Source organism: Lacerta agilis, chromosome 7 (assembly GCF_009819535.1).
Source record: "Lacerta agilis isolate rLacAgi1 chromosome 7, rLacAgi1.pri, whole genome shotgun sequence".
Taxonomy (NCBI): domain Eukaryota; kingdom Metazoa; phylum Chordata; class Lepidosauria; order Squamata; family Lacertidae; genus Lacerta; species Lacerta agilis.
In genome coordinates this window covers 1,786,336-1,803,764 of record NC_046318.1, presented here as the reverse complement: position 1 = coordinate 1,803,764, position 17,429 = coordinate 1,786,336, and the positions used below count along the sequence as shown (strand labels likewise).

General features: G+C 40.1%; 1 protein-coding gene across 1 annotated transcript in view; it reads left to right on the top strand.

Annotated features, from left to right (window-relative positions):
* XRN2 (5'-3' exoribonuclease 2) overlaps positions 1-17,429 on the top strand; it is a 55,340-nt gene that overhangs the window by 4,552 nt on the left and 33,359 nt on the right. Inside the window, exons 4-17 of the mRNA XM_033154120.1 lie at positions 1,767-1,878; positions 2,614-2,672; positions 4,608-4,697; positions 5,398-5,470; positions 6,450-6,500; positions 7,206-7,363; positions 8,014-8,088; positions 9,631-9,764; positions 11,347-11,404; positions 11,496-11,603; positions 12,697-12,741; positions 13,676-13,810; positions 15,461-15,579; positions 17,082-17,217. Coding sequence (XP_033010011.1) covers positions 1,767-1,878; positions 2,614-2,672; positions 4,608-4,697; positions 5,398-5,470; positions 6,450-6,500; positions 7,206-7,363; positions 8,014-8,088; positions 9,631-9,764; positions 11,347-11,404; positions 11,496-11,603; positions 12,697-12,741; positions 13,676-13,810; positions 15,461-15,579; positions 17,082-17,217 — 1,353 coding nt within the window. The remainder of the gene's footprint in view (positions 1-1,766; positions 1,879-2,613; positions 2,673-4,607; positions 4,698-5,397; positions 5,471-6,449; positions 6,501-7,205; positions 7,364-8,013; positions 8,089-9,630; positions 9,765-11,346; positions 11,405-11,495; positions 11,604-12,696; positions 12,742-13,675; positions 13,811-15,460; positions 15,580-17,081; positions 17,218-17,429) is intronic.

The following is a 17,429-nucleotide window of genomic DNA, read 5'->3' as shown; positions in this document are numbered from 1 at the left end:
TCACACCAGGTCTCAGGCTAGTACTTCAAAGAGTCATAGATCAGACCTGTCACTGTCACATGATAGCAGCTGGGTCTGCACAGGTTCTAGCCAATCCTGTGCTGGCCCAGCCTTACCCCCCCCCCCCGCCTCCATTTTGGGGTTTCCCTTGGTTACTACTGGTGGGAATGCAACTGGCAGTAACTTCCACCCCTGTTTGCATCAGCAGAACTCCACCACTGACAGGGTGATACTTCTGCCCCATTCAGACGTGCTCCAGAAATGGTGGTAGATCAGGGGTTGGGATTGTTCTGCTTAAAATGATACTGTGTTACACCCACTATCAGTTTGTATTGCATAAACACATCTGAACTAGAATACATTCATTTGTAAAATTATAGGCCTTCTGTTTTAAATTGCAAAACTGAAACAACCCCAAACACCTATTTTCATGTTCACAAGTTACTAGCGATATCTCAGTGGAGGATCCCTTAACTGATCAGGATTAATGAATGAAAAGTATATTTACCCAGAGGCTATTCCAGATGGTTTTAACAACCAGTTTAATCAGTTTAGCTGTAGACAATAGCTTGTGAAACTGTTCTTGCACAGGATATTTTTGCTAACTTCCATTAACTGTTACTGGTCAGGAAGCCTCCTTGTTCTGAGATCAGTTAGAGAATGATGAAACAAGAATTTTCCAAAGTTGGATCCAGTCATCTGTCCTGGACTTAGTAATATGTTTCAAGTTACAGTTTTTTAAAACGTGATTGATTAGTTTCTGTCATATACCAATCTTACCAGCTGGTAGACAAAAGGGAGAAGGTAAAAATGTCCCTCCCTATCCCAAAGTTTCCTTTTCTGCTGCTGTCTCCCTCCACCACTGCTACCAGACTCCAGTGCAGTAAGAAAGAACAGGCAACTGTATATAACACTACAGTAAAAAACAGTGTTGACTGCATCATAACAACATATAAGTAGCAATTGTCAGCAAGAAGGTTGATTACATTCCACAGGTAAACCAAAAGGTTTTCACCTTGCACTAAAATGAAGCCAATGTGAGGACAAAGAAATGTTGCAGCTGCCAGGACCGATGCTAGGGCTTCTGGCGCCCTAGGCGAGACCAATCTCGCCCTAGGCGAGACCAAGCCTGCTTTAGCGGGAGGTGGGGGGGTGGAGAGGCAAGCAGCAGTTTCTCCGCTGGAGAAGCCGCTTCTCGCCCGTCCCACCCCCCACCCCCCACCAAAGCCTGCTTTAGCGGGAGCCGGGGTGTGGTGTAGGGGGCAAGCAGCACCTCTTCGCTACAGCGGAGAAGCTGCTGCTAGCCTGTCCCGCACCCCTGCCCAAGCCTGGCCAGCGCCCCCTCCATTTGGCGCCCTAGGCGATTGCCTAGTTCGCCTAAATGGATGCGCAGGCCCTGGCAGCTGCTGCAGTATATGTGACAAAAAAATGAGGCACAGCTGTATTACTGAACTGGAAGCATATTTAATTATTGTAAAGTTTCTCAAGGGTAATGGTGGAGGGGTGGAAATCACCCCATGTTTAAATAAAATAATAAATGCAATTGCTGTTCTTTCTATTTTGAACATTGGCTTAAGCTCTTGAATATCTGTTTAAAACATTAATGGAAAAAATATTGCTACCAGCAGATAAAGCTTCCTCAGTTGCATACATAAAGTAGGTAAGCTCTCGTTACGTGAATCAATCTAAGGTTCTCAAATTTAATAAAGTATAGAAATTGAATTTAAAAGGTGAAATGATTAGTCATGGTAATTCTGTTCCTCTAGGCTCCCCGTGCAAAAATGAACCAGCAAAGATCTAGAAGATTTAGAGCATCAAAGGAAGGAGTGGAGACTGCAGAAGAGAAGCAGAGAATCAGACAAGAAATTTTAGAGAAAGGTATATAGATTTGTTACGTGTTCAGTTTAGTTCAGTAACAGGTAACTTGAAGAAGAGTTGCATCTTCTGAACTATTACTCTTGCGACAGGCTCCATATCACAGATATCACATGACTGGCCTAGAGAAAAGACTGGCATGTACTTAATTAGTTTTATATTAAGTTTTGCATTAGCAGTTGTTTGTGTGATTTCTTGGGAGTGTGGGAAAGTGTGGGAAAGTTGTGCAATATGGTATTGAGCACAGAATTCAGGTTCCTAAAAACCTAAGCATATTTAAAACCACATTTCTAACCCTTATTTTTACCATTTATTAAATTTCTGTACCACCCTTCATCTGAGGATCAGTGGGCGGTTTACAATAGTTGTACAGATGTGCTTGAAATTGTATTAGCAATGCATTGTAAAATTTGAAGAGCTGCTGAATTAAAATTGCCATTAGTAGAGAATAGAGCTTCAATGGTCTGCATAGCTCCTTTCATCACCTTGTAACTAGAAGAAGCTTAATAAGTATGCAAAATAAAAAGTCAAGCAAATTTGCATGATTTTGTTAAAAGTTCCACTAAGATCCATGGGACTTGTGCCTGAGTTTATACATATGTATAAAATTGTGGTTTTGATCACCATAACTGAGTGAAATGAGATATTACATGTTCAAAATAACAGAGGGAGTATGTCTGCCCCCCCTCCCTCCTGTAGTTATTTGTATCAAACTGTTAAATTATGTTGCTTTTAAAGGTGGCTGTCTTCCTCCAGAAGAAATAAAAGAAAGATTTGATAGCAATTGCATTACTCCAGTAAGTATTCTTATAATTCTAATTTGGGAGTTGTCACAGTACTGATCGTGGTATTGTTGCTTGATTCTTAGCTAATTTCTGACTGGCTATAGGTTTCCTCCCTCCTCCTATCTTCAGAATAGCTGTGTAAGGATAGACTAGGGTCCTACAGCTTTTCTATATGCAAAAATACTGTTTGATGGCATTCACAGGGGAAGAATATTCTTCTCTTTGGCATCTGCTGCTGCCAAACAATGCTGCATAGTAAGAACGGTGAGGAGAAACTGAAAGGTAGGAGCAAAGATGGGGTGCTTTTTCAAATTCATGTTTTTTTCATGTGAAAAATCTAAATTGGTTGGTGTATTAAGAATTGCCCTGCCAATGTCAGCACAGTGCGTTATTGCCCTGTCACAGGTTTGGGGAGCTGTGACATACAGGGAGTTTCAGCAGTTCTATAGGGTAATCTGTCGTTAATACCGCAGGTCAAAGAGAGAGCCTGCAACATGTTTTGGCATTTGCCTAACAAGCAAGCTGTAGAGATGGAGGCATGGGAATGCATGCAAGATTTGCCTTGAAATGGTTTGGTATCTGAAGAGGTTTTTTAAATGTGTTCAACTGAACAAACTTAAACCATCCTGCAAGTGGGAACCTTCTTTTACCAGATAGTTTTTTCTAAGTGCATTCTATCAAACATGCTTAAGAATCTTCTTCCATCCTTTGTGCTAGTCATGCAGAACTCTGCATTACAGCTCTTACGTTCAGTTAGATGCTGGAACATGACTTAAGGCTTATTTGGATTTCTAGCCAGAAACTTTCCATACAAAAAAACTTGGGCTACAACAGAGTTGTTACCTCTTCCAGCCCTAATCCAGTGTTTAGTTTCATGCAGAAACCTTGTGTGAAGGTGTGTTCAGCAAGACCTGAGTGACGAAGAGCTCATTATGTGAAGGATTTGGTGTAAGGCTTTCAGGTTTGGTTTCCTAGTAAACTTCAAACATAAAATGTTATCCTGATCATTAGCCAAGTTGTATGTTTTGAACCTCTTTGCTTCCTAGTGGGAAAAATGTAAAATATAAATCAGGCATGGGGAATTTCCTGTTGAAGAGAGTGTTCTCCACACCGCAATGGTTCTTCTCTCAAGGGCTGTCTGCAGTGGGCAGGACCAGAACCAGTATAAACATAAAAGTGGGGGTTTTCCCTTTTTCTATTTCTGACACATTTTCTCTCTCCCTTTCTCTACATTCAGAGGGCTGCTGGGGACAGTTTTCTCTTGCCAAGGGTTTTGAACTGGTGACTGCAGGTTCCCCACGTATATAAATGCAGATGCAGATTGTAGTTGTGTAATAATAATTTAAAAAAAAATACTGAGTTGTAAATTTTGTGGCTGTCCTTGAGGTTAATCACTTAGTCTTGGAATTCTTTGTCTGTAAAATTGTAGTACGGTGGTACCTTGGTTGTTGAACTTAATCCGTTCCGGGAGTCCGTTCAACTCGCGGAACCATTCGAAAACCAAGGTGCGGCTTCCAATTGGCTGTAGGAGCTTTCTGCACTCAGTTGGAAGCTGTGTCAGACGTTTGGCTTCCGAAAAATGTTCACAAACTGGAACACTCACTTCCGGGTTTGCGGCATTCGGGAGCCGATTTGTTCGTGAACCAAGCCGTTTGACAACCAAGGTACCACTGTACTAATTGGAAGACTATGACTAGGCCTTAGTATGCCTCTCCTGATGCATTTTAGGGCTTGAGCTGTGGATTTATACTTGCTTAGGCATATCACTCTCTATATGGTTCAATGAGTGCAGTAATTAGTTGCAACTGGCTCTGCCCCCAAGCTTCCATTTTGCTTCATTTGCTTATTGGACTTTTGTGCTCTGCTCTCTTTTTTTAAAGTAAGATGGCTCACACCTGCAATCTGCCCATCACAATCTAAATTTTGTATTATTTTCCTGTTCTTTAGGGGACTGAGTTTATGGACAATCTTGCTAAATGCCTTCGCTATTATATTGCTGATCGTTTAAACAATGATCCAGGATGGAAAAACTTGGCAGTAAGTTTCATACCCATATTGTTCAATAAATGGAACCTGGACTTTTCTTGACTGATGCAAATGAGTTCCAGAAGATAGTTGTTTTAATTGAAGAAGGTAAACCCACAGTTTAACACCCAGGTATAGTTTAGGAGTTCCCAAAGTGTTTAGCTGTCTTATCTCAGATGTGGAAATTTTGAAAACCTATCATTAGATCACTTCTTCATTTAGCAGTTATAGGCTAAGATCCATAGTTACTTTTGGAGTGCGTGAGCCCAGTGGCATTATGACCCCACCTGTACCATATCATCTTTGAAACACACTTAGCTTAAAAAGCAGCTTTTCATGTGTAGTGTGGCAAGGCAAGATGGCGGCCGGGGGGGGGGGTATGTGCCAGAATATACCTGTGTGCTGTAAAAGGGTCTGGTGTGCCTTGAAAAATTCACTACTCATAACTTAAGAGCCTGACTGGACCAGGCCAAAGCTCTGTCTAGTTCTCTCAGTGGCTAAGCAGACTCCTATGGGAATCCTGCAAGCAGACCATCTCATGGTTGTAAGGAGGATGTGTGAATGTAGTTTTGAGGAGTGATGTGTAACTTTGTGCCCTAGGTCTTCAAGAACACTGTGCTAAATAACACAGATTATTAGTAATTTTAATGGTGTTGCAAAGTATTGATTTCACTCTACTTTTTATGTTTCCTCTTTGTGGTGATGTTTTTAGGTTATTTTATCTGATGCTAGTGCTCCTGGTGAAGGTGAACACAAAATCATGGATTACATACGAAGGCAAAGAGGTATTTTTTGTGGTTTCTACAGTAAAATATGTATCTACTGGTATTAGTAAAAGTGGGCTGTTCGATGTGAATAGATCTACTTTTTCCGAATATTTTATGCAAAAGTGCATAAGCAAAACATGTGAAAAAAGGTGTTTAGAACAGTAAAGAGGGGTTTTTATGAATCATAAATACTAGAGTGGTTTTAGAACATTAGATACAGTACAATACTGTATTAGAATTAAAAACATACAGCAACTTGGAATGAAATATTGACCTTTAAAGTGGGAAGGAAGGAGAGTGTGAAGAAGACTGGCAAAGACAACATCAGGGCCTGCTCCAGTTGGGCTTTGGGCTTAATCTTCATGAATTTGGAATCTGATTAAATGGCAAACAATCATTAAATATCTTGGCAACTACAGGTACTCATATTATCTTGTGAACTGCCCTGAGGTCTTTTGATGAAGGGCAGTACAGTTGTACCTTGGTTCTCAAACAGAATACGTTCCAGGAGTCGGTTCAACTCCTGGAACCATTCAAAAATCAAGGTGTGGCTTCTGATTGGCTGCAGGAGCGCCCTGCAGCCAATCAGAAGCCACACCAGACACTAGGCTTCCCAAAATAATTCGAAAACCAGTCACTTCCGGGTTTCGATTGTTTGGGAGCCAAGGCATTTGAGATCCAGGGTACGACTGTATATAAATCTAAATAAATAGTATTCTGGTGAAAAGGCCACTAGGTCTGCCAACTTTCTAGTTCTGTATTGCCTTTTACCAACGTTCTAGTTCTGTATTGCCTTTCTGACCTCTTGACTATTGTGCTTTTGCTATTTATTTATTTATTTATTTATTTATTGCTCTACCCTTTCCTACCAAAAGAGCCAAGGGCAGCATATGTAATTTTATTCAGCATTAGAGGTCAGCAATGAGTCTTCAGTAATTATTTCCTTCTGCCTAAGAATAATAAAACGTGTTTAACGTTTCTTTCTTTTTTGCTTTAGCTCAACCGAATCATGATCCAAACACTCATCACTGTTTGTGTGGTGCTGATGGTAAGTCCGTTTCTTAGTTTTCTTCCATTAGTAATTATTCTAGCGGTTAAGTGGAGAATGATGTGTATGGGTCAGTACTGTGTATACCGAGTAAATCACATTTGTAAAATGTGGTAATGCCACCTTGGGGTCTACAGTTATAGTTTGGAGGTTACTGTACTAAGGTTGTTAACCTTATGTCCACATAATTAACTTATTTGTAATTGGTTGGCAAATGTCTGTTTTGGAAGACAATGGATGAGTACACCTTTGGGTGTGAAGTCAAACTCTTGGAAGGTTATAGCGCCTGCTGGACATGTTTTATTGCATCTGGGGCAGATGAGGGCATCCAGTTGTGCTGCTGCAGATGCACCAAGACATTTCTGCTTTCTGCGCTCCTCCCAGCAATCATTTCTCCTCTGGTCACAGGTGTAGATGCATGACCTGACTCTTTTCAGGTACTGCAGTCATCTGTAATGGATTCTCACATGGTGTGGTTGATATTGCCAGCCTTCATAGCATGTTTGCAAGCATCTTTGTAACACATGGTTTGCCAATGGGTCTGGTGCCTGAATTTACAGTTAAGCAGTATACATATTCTGTTATGAAAAATAATAATGTTATACTGCTAATTGACATAATTTGTTTTGTTTGGAGGATCGTCTGCATTGGCCATTACTGTAGTTATTTACTTAGTGTTTGATTTTTGCTTTATTTCTTTTATAGCTGACTTAATTATGTTGGGATTGGCTACACATGAACCAAACTTTACTATAATTAGAGAAGAATTTAAACCTAATAAACCGAAGCCATGTGCTCTTTGCAACCAGTTTGGACATGAAGTTAAGGACTGTCAGGGTCTGCCAAAAGAAAAACAAGGGGAGGTAGGTTGAAGAGTTTACTCACTTTCTCAAGAGCCAGCGTGTTACGCAAGAGAATGAAGTGATAGGTTTGAATGAAGGAGACTCCTGTTCAGATCCTTCCTTAGCCATGAAGTCATTGTGTGGCTTTGAGTAATCACTGTCTCTCAGACTAACATTGCAGGTTGGCAACAAGGACATACTGAAACCCATTCTCAACTATTTGTGAAGGAAGGAACACAAAGCAGGATTTCCTTGAAATAAATGTGGTCTAACAAATTATGGGACTTGTGGGGAGGGGCAAATCAATTAAGCAGAAATGCCAAAGTGCATTTAAATATTGTGCAGCAAAATGGGAATGGGATGACAGATTAGAGTCAGCACTGCAAGTTTAGACTTCATCCCATTTCAGAAACAGTCCCAGATACTCTTACCTGAGAATAAACTCCATTGAGTACAGTGAGACTTACTTCTTAGTAAGCATGCACAGGAATTTTCTGTAATCTAAATTTATTATTGAAGTGGCATTCTGAAACACACCTTTCTAGTGCAAAGGACTTAGTGAATTTAGCAGGACTTAGTTCTGAATAAACATGCTTAGGCCTGTGCTGTGGGAGAAGGTACTCTAAAGTAAAGCTTACATACAAATAGTATACCATTTTTCTCTTTTGTAGCACGATCAATTTGCAGATTGTCCTCCTGGTTCGGAACAAGAATTTATCTTTATTCGCTTATGTGTTTTGAGAGAAGTAAGTAATATTAGGATGTGTTTGAACTAAGGCTGTAATCCTATGCAGTGGGTCTCGGGACCTGATAAAGATAGTGGGACTAACTTCCAAGCCAATGTGCACAAGTTGCCATGGCAACCAAAAAAATTAATTCTGGCAATCGGCCAGGAGAAGCCATGTGTCTTGCCCTTTGTTTTTTGTTGGCTACCAGCATTTTCCCTGTTAAGCAGCGAAAGGTGGTTTCAGGACATGCTGCTGCTGAATTGTCTCGCATTTAATCCTGCCCTGCCTACTCTTCTCTCATTCCTCTGACTGAGTTGGCATTTTGAAACATTACTTCTATTGGTCAGCTTTGTTCAGCTACCATACGAGGGTCTTGTGTCTTGCTTCTCCAGAGAGTCTTGTCTGCAAGGTCTTTCTCAGTTCCCAGCCTTTGCTCTCTTCTTCGCAGCTGGCATCTCTCTTTCACACACCCCACTTTCCATCTCAAAAAGGAGGGGGGAACTGCAGAAGTTTTGCAGGGCTCCCCATATTTAGAGACTGATAAAGGAACAAAAAAGATGAACTGGTTGTGGTGTAAGCTGCCGCACAGGAAAAAACAAAAATCTGGAGTAGACTTTTTTGTAGCATGGAAAGATCATGTTCCTAGCCTTTTTAGCCATGACAAACAAGTTAGAGGGAAGGAGAAAATTATAATTTTGCCAAGCTGCTGGGGGTGAATTTGGAAAAAAACTGGACTGGGGTTTTTGGAGGATGAAATTTTGGGGGGAGGACATTATTTAATTTCAAGGAAGAGCTCTGCAGGAATTCCAGTTTGTGGGGAAAGAGTGTCTTTGCTAGATTCTCACCTTAATTCTGTGGGAGAGACAGATTGCACTTGCTTGATGGAAACGGATACCTACCTGAATCTATAATGGATGGAAGAGATAGGGATTTTCCATATGCTCTGATAGCTTAGCCATGGTAGCCTAGGCACTTGTAACCTCAAGTTACGTACATTACTGCAAGGCATTTTTTGTGAGTCCAAGCTTAAGGCTGGTCTGGAAGCTGCAGCTGCTGCAGAATGATGGTTATTTACAGCATTTGACATCACTTTTGAAGAACTTGCACTGGCTTCCAATATGCTACTGGGCCACAATTCAGATGCCCTAAGCAATTTCAAATTAGCCTGCCTGAAGGGTCACCTTTCTCCTTACATTCTGCATATTCTTTGAGATGGTGGGGGTTATTGTTTTGTCTGTTATTATGGTTTGTATTGTTTATTTTTATACTGTAAACTGCCCTGTGATCCTTGGATTAAGGGTGGTACAAAAATTTAATAAATAAAATATGCTTAAGTCACTTTAGATATCCATTTGGAACGAAAGTGGGATATTTAGCATAGCAGTCCCTTTATCGTGGACTTGATGGCCTGTCAGGCAAGTTTATGTGCCCCACTTTGAGAATTCCCTCAATTTAGTAGTATAAACTTTGTGTATAAATAACTGCACACTAACATTTTATTTCTAGCAGCATATGTAGAAATGTGTTCCATTTCTCTCTCTCTCTCTTAAATAATTCTAGTATTTGGAAAGAGAGCTAACGATGGCCAGTTTGCCTTTCACTTTTGACGTTGAAAGAAGTATCGATGACTGGGTTTTCATGTGTTTCTTTGTGGGAAATGACTTTCTTCCTCATTTACCCTCTTTAGAGATCAGGTATGGAAAGCAGCCTTATATGTAAAGTTACTTGATGTGGTGAAAGGTTGTACAATGAATGTTATAAGAATGTGTTTAGGTGTCCAAAGACTTGGGGCACTTCCTGTGCAATTTCCCCCTATTTTTCAGAATCAATAGCATACCATAACCTTGTTTTGAAAGTTCCTTCAATTTCAAGAATTGTTTGCTTTGTTCCTAAAGCCCTCTTTGGTGTACAACATTTTAGCTTTTAGATTTAAGGCAACCCTTACCACAAACTGAATGTGTGTACTGTCTCCGTTTTCCTTAAAAGCAAAACAAAACTGTTTTTATTTATTTTCATGGTAGAGAAGAATGTTTTTGAGAAAACAATTCTTACAACAGTAAACAACAAATTACAGACTTTTGTCATGTTTAAGTTTCATTTGATTCCCCTAGAGTTCACGCCACATTTTCCCATGAGTGCTGGGTAGATTCCTGCCAGTCTGAACAATTTATTCAATAAACATTTGCCATACGTTATAAAAGGAATATGGATTGTGTTTGCCCTCTACCGCTCTCACCTGCCATGTTAGTTTCTCAGCCAATGCTATTGACCATACTCTGTTATACCAAGATTTGTAACAATAAAACTTGGTGGTTATGTAGCAATTCCGAGTCTTCAAGAGGTGTTGTGTAACAATGTTGCCTTGTTCTAGGAATCTAACACAATTCTTCTCAACCTTGGGTTCCCAGGTGTTGTTGGACTACAACTCCCAACATCCTCAGCTGGCCAAGCGTGATGGGAGTTGTAGTCTGGAAATGTCTGGAGATTGGAGATTGAGAAAAGCTGTATAGGACGGTGTTGTTATCCCCTTCCTGCCAATAGGAGCGGAGCAAGAATGGTTTTAGACAAGGGAAAGTTGAGATTCCTGCACTGCAGCGGGTTGGACTAGATGGTTCTGAGGGTTACTTCCACCTCTACAATTCTGTGGTTCTGTAATAGGGCTTTAGCTGTTCCAAACTTATTAACTACAATTGGTTATCAAGTGTGTGTGATTTGAGGCTTTTAAAATGCATGACTTCATATAAGTAATTACTTTGTATTGTTTATATTTATCCTGCACATTACATTGAGCCTACTTGAACGTCTGATTCCTCTGTGCCATGGACTGGGCCTGGGCTCATTCACTTCCAGTTTAGTAGTAAGCTTTCCCTGTCATGTGTGCAGGTGGTTGTTGGTGTTTTGCCTTTATAGTACAGGTGATTCAGAACTGCTTTCTCCTAAAGTTGGGTTTAGAGGTTTTTTCCTGCCCTTTCTGCTTTCCCATAAGATAATCATGTCAACTCTAATGAGTTAGGCTGCTGCCCAATTAAAACCTGTTTTCTAGTGAACTTATGCTGCTTGCCCAGGAAAGTAAGGGTGGGATTCTCTCTGTCACTGAAGGAAAGCATTCATGGGTTTTCCTTGTCGCCAGTGATATTCATTATGGGAAGGAATGACAGCAGGCACTCTGTGAGATCAGCACTAGTTCACAGATTAGGAACTAAATGCTGGTTCAGACTGTGTGTGTACAACATCCTGTAAAATGGCTAAATGAATTCATTTATATTTGTTTCACAGGGAAGGAGCAATTGATCGTCTAGTGAACATATATAAAAATGTTGTGCACAAAACTGGGGTAAGCAATCTCACCCACCCCACCCCCAATTTAATCTTGTGGAACTTTAGGAGAAGGAAAGATAGTTACAGTTCTGTTTTACAATTTACAGGGATACCTTACAGAAAATGGCTATGTCAACTTGCAAAGAGTGCAAATGATCATGTTATCTGTTGGAGAAGTTGAAGATAATATTTTTAAGAAGCGAAAAGATGATGAGGTAAAAGAGTTCCTGTGACATATTTACAGTATTGTGTATCTGTGTTTTATAGAGAATAGTTTAGTTTAGTTTAATTTAATTACATTAATGAAAACAGTGAGTGTGGTTGATTATTATCTTGGTGTTACTCTAGTATGCAATAAATTAAAAAAATCATGTTTTAACCAGAGACATTAGAGGATAGTTTGCCTCTGTAAGCTGTTGATGAATGTGTGTTGTATCTGGGGTTTATTTGATTTTTTGAATGGCTGGTTTAATGTTTTTAAGTCAGCTCTATGAGGAAAGGAAAAGAAACAGGAGCCGTGTTGGCCCATTCGGGAGACAGAGAGAGTGTAAGGACAGCAAAACAAACAATAACTTCATTAGGACGGTCCATGATGAGACACCATGCACCACTCTGACTAAAGTGATGCGGAGACTTACAATGCTGAGACCGAAGGAAAAAATAAAGGGGAAAAAATAACTTCATTAGGACCAAAAATAATAATAAATAAGAATGCAAACCTTTGAGTTGAACAGAATACTTCCTTCACTTGAATGTGAGGGGGGAATGCAAAAACAGAAAAAGATTGTTGCTGGGCAGGGTGTTGCAATAAGACATTCTTGGACAAAGAAGCAATGGTAGCTGTCTTACAGCAGACCTCAACTTCAGCTTCCATTATGCTGAGCAACATTTTCCCATTCCCTCCATACCTTTTGATTTTTGCTCAGCATCCAGTCTGTAAAAGACCTAGTAAACATGAAAGCGTGCATGTTGCTTTGTGATTGACGGTGATATGTTGAGTGTGTACTATGTGGTAGGAAAGCACCTGGAGATTTAAACAAACAAGTGGATACTCCTAAACATTTTTATGAGTATTTTAGTTGGATTCTAGTTTTGTTTTGTTTAGAACAGCAGCATTTTTTTGTAGCATGAAGTAGGGAGTTCTGCATATGGCAAGTATGAATAATTGTTTGAGCATTTTATTTTCCAAGAAATGACCCTAATAAATATTTTTGATACAGGTAGGTAGCCGTGTTGGTCTACTATTTTTGATTTCTTCCATGTAATTTGTATGGCACACAGTTCTAATATCATCATTCTTCATTTTAGGAAAATTTCAGAAGAAGGCAGAAGGAGAAAAGAAAAAGGATGAAAGTAAATATAGAGCTTCTAGCCCTGTTGTTTTTCCTTGCAACATCCTGATTTAAGACAAATACGTGTTAGGGTAAAAATAGCCCTAATATGCTTATTTATTTATGTGAGCCAACTTCTTGACCATTTTGAGTTAAAATGTAGGCTCAAAATAAATAAATAATGTTGCAGCTTTTTTTTTTTTGCAATACCTATTCTATCACAAACTACTCTTGAAGTTTCTCTTGGACATGAAACATGGGGGCCTTTGAGAAACATGCCTAGTGCTTCATTAGGCTCATGGAACTAGCTGAACAATTATTTAGATCTCAGCTCTAGCAAATGATCCAGACTTGCATCCTGCTGTGTTTCCTTCCTTCATCTGCCCCCATCCTCGCTACTGCTGCCGCTCATGAGAAAGAAGCTTCAGGCTTCCCTCAGTGGCAAGGAGGTCTGGGGGAGGTTGGCAGCCTATGGGGGGCAATGGGGTGTTGGGGTGAAGTGTAAAGGGAGCTTGGGAAGAGGGTGGCAGGTTGGACAAGATGGGCAAGGGAAGTGAGCAGGGGCAGCAGCTCCTTTTATGCTTAGGATTGTACTGTTGCTCTCCTGATTAGATTTGGAAATGCAGCCTGTGGCAGATGGCTAGCACATGTTTAGATTTTGGTTCTAAGCTTATTTCATAGTTGTAACACTTGTTCTGTTCTTGACAACTGTTTTAGTAATGGAGATAACATAGTGACAAAGCTGAAGCACTTTAACCAATCTACTAAAACAATCTAAATCCAAGTGGAAGCGTTGGATAAAATGTATACTGCTACTTACTTATTTTATCAGTGGAACCCCATGGATTTGTGTACATAATTGCAGCCTCTGCTGAGTCTCAGCATTCAAGAAATATTTCATTCTTGCCTGGAAAATGATGATAAACATTTCTGCTAATGTATGTCTGCTCATCTAGAGGGAACAGCATTCTATGCCTGGTGGCCAGTTCACCCCACAACCTTTGGGGAGGGGAAATAGAGGAAGTCATCAACCCATCAATAATCCAAGACATGCAGCCTTTGAAATGAGAATGCAGGACAGACAGAGCACTGTAAGTGATTGATCTGAATTTTGTCACAAGCATAGAAGTAATGACTAAGTGAGTTTATAGACTTGTGGCTTACTAGTGGCTCAGTTTTATTTCTGCAAGTGAATCTCTTTTAAGTACAACTTAAAGTTCTTTTAAATAGCTGCTTATACTGTAGATAAGCAACTGTCTTCTTGAACTTCACTATACTTGTCACACCCTTATTTATTTATTTGAAATATTTATATGCAGCCCTCTTACAAAACATCAGAACTATTATTAAAATAGCTGACTACTCAGAACATTGTAAGCAACTGAACAAGCCTGTTACCACAAATACATTTTCAAGAGATTGCGGGGGATTAGAATAGTAGATGAACCTTGTGGTCCCTTCCAACTCTGCAATTTTATGATTGTATGAAAGTGAGGTGCCTGAGAATTCCAAAGAGAATACTTTTGGTTTCTGTTTATTGTAGTTTTCTACTGTTAATATTTAGGGGTGTGGGTGGTGCTGTGGGTTGAACCACAGAGCCTAGGGCTTGCTGATCAGAAGGTTGGCGATTCGAATTCCCTCGATGGGGTGAGCTCCCGTTGCTCGGTCCCTGCTCCTGCCAACCTAGCAGTTCGAAAGCATGTCAAAGTGCAAGTAGATAAATAGGTACCACTCTGGCGGGAAGGTAAATGGCGTTTCTGTGTGCTTCTCTGGTTCGCCAGAAGCGGCTTAGTCATGCTGGCCACCCCAGCATGAGCACCACAACCCCAGAGTCGTCCGCTACTGGACCTAATGGTCAGGGGTCCCTTTACCTTTACCTTTACTGTTAATATTTACTGTTTTTGGCACTCTGAGATATCATTTATTTCCTCTTTTCCCACCATTCATCCAAAAATCCCTCCTTTTTCCTACTCCCCATTTTCTAATTTTACCTTTGCTCCCTTGGTCCTAGAGGTTAAACCCAGGGTGAGACCAGGAATTGCCTTTGTCTCCTTACGATGTGCCTCTGTTTGTGCATGTGTTTGTATGCAAACATTTGTTTTAAAATGTTTAAAATGTGTTGTTGTTTTTTAATTGTTTTGATGTTTGCTGTCCTGGGTTCCTTTGAGAGGAAGGACTGGATAGAAATTTAATCAATCATTCAATCAGTCAGTCAAATTAATGAACTCTTGAGACATACACATACACACCCCAGTTTCATGTACAAGGAAGTTTGCTCCATATGTGTGGAGCCAAGACTGGCATCTTCCAGCACAAATTTCCACTGTTTACATGAAGTTAAAACAACACATATGCACTTTTAATGGTTTTAACTGATAGATGCACCTAATAAAATTGTAACACATAAAGCATTCTTCAGCTATGTTGAGTTGGGGGAGCAGGATCTCTAGTGGTATGTTTTCCTTCTTCTTTTAAACACAGTGACTCTCCCTGCCTGCCATATCACAATCTGCTTTTGAAACGCCCCCCCCCCCGGGTGGCTTTTTACATGGAATGAAATGCTACTTGCACAAAGCCACTTGGGTGCCTAGAACTAGCTTGTACATGATTCTTTTGGATCCCAGCTTCTGCACCTCAATAAAATAGATGGTTCTCTTTTTATTTCTTTATGACAAAGCCATTAATTTTATAAGTGTAATGAAACCTTTTTCCAACTATCTGCATGACTACTACATCCCCAGACTCCTTCAGCTTCTCCTAATACGAGTTTCACCTCTGATGGTTCACCATCCCCAGCAGGAGGAATTAAGCGGAAAGCAGAGGACAGTGACAGTGAACCTGAGCCTGAAGATAATATCAGGTGATACATTTGGTACTTTGTTAGTGAATTGTCAAAAGGGATGTCGCCTCATTAATACTGTTTACCCTTTATCTATAGCACCTTCTAATGCTTTTCCATGATCTTTTTATCCACCAATAATTAATGTGGAGGGTTGGGATACTCAGGAAATTCCAGTGAGATGTGTAGGCTATAGCTGTTAAATTTTAAGTGTCTCCATTAGTATGCATGAAGGTTTTCGTCCTAAAAGCTACTACTCCCTTTGAGACTCAGCACCAGATTGGCTAGAGGTTCAGTATTCAGCTCAGCCGCTGTGAGCAGAATGTCATTGTTTTACAGCATAAATGAAACTGTTTAACTCTTAAAGTTCTACAACCAAATCTCTTTACCTAAGGCTTTACTTCAGCTCCTTTGGGGAATTGGATTATTGCTAAAGGATATACTTTTATGCTCAAAATTCCAGTCTAAAAACCCAGCAGCTCCAGTTTAAAAAGCCTCAAGCTGGAAGCCTCTGCCTGTCAGGGGAGACAATATTTGGCTAAGTTGACCAGTGGTTTGATTCTGTATAAGATAGCCTCATGAGTTCATATATTCTCCCCATTACTCTTAAATATGTCAGAAATTGTGGCATGAATCCAAAGTAGCACAGTGTCACTGCTGCTTGTATATGGGCACCTCTTACAGCAACTCCCCTCTAAAATGCTTTCTAAAAGCTGGGGGATTCTCCATAATAGCTTTTAATGGGGAGCCTGTAGTTTTTTGGAGGACTGATGTACTCTTTTGTGGTTGTACACAGGGTGAGGGGGTTGGATTCAGAAAATGTATTTTAATATACATACTTCACTGTTAGGTTAACTGCTCCCAAGAGAGAGGATATTAGTTCCACAAGCAAAACTTGGAGCTCCTGTTTCCTTCAAATAGCACACAGTTGTACTTCATGCTCACAACAAAATTGTGTTCTGTTTCAGTGTATCTGAAGAAGTGTGCATGCACATGAAAGCTCATACCAAGAACAAACTTAGTTGGTCTCTAAAGTGCTACTGGAATGATATTTTTATTTTTATTTTTTAACAAAATTGTGTGGTAGCTTAGGCTGAGAGCTGATGAGTTGCCCAAGCTCTCCACCTGCCACACAAATGTCATGGTCGAGCAAGGCCTGGTGACTGAGATCCAAAGAAACACGCTGGGGGAGGAGTGGTTTCCCTTCCAGCTGAATCTGTTTCTTCTACCGTGTGCCAGAAGGGTCTCTGTGAACCTCTATGAAAGCTTCTTAGATTAAGTGAAGGGGGCCCTTGGATCCCAGTCTGTGTGCACTCATGTTTGGCTAACAGGAAGGGAATGAAGGAAAGAATGAGAAAGGGGGCTATGTTACTTACCTCTTAAGAGTTTTCTGGGGTCAACAAAGGCGTGTGATGCTGTTATACTACTTAATCTTGTATTAAAACAATTTTAAAAATTGAATTGTATATTATTTAGTCATGTTATATAATAATAATAACAACAAAGCTTGAATTGTTGTACAGGTTATGGGAAGCTGGCTGGAAACAGCGCTACTACAAGAACAAATTTGATGTTGATGTCGCTGATAAAAATTTCCGTCGTAAAGTTGTACAGTCTTATGTAGAAGGGCTTTGCTGGGTTCTCCGGTACTATTATCAGGTACTTATTATTTTTCATTAAAATTTATATTTCCCCCCAAATTTCAAAAAACTTTGTTTGTCTCCCAAATAATTTAATAAGGCTCAGCAATGGCATAATTAGAGGTACAACAGCCAGTGGTATAGCATCACTGCTGGTATAGAATTGACAGAGGAGTATGCAAAGACCGGAGCAGGTTTTCATTGTAAATCTGGAAATTTAGACACAGAGGA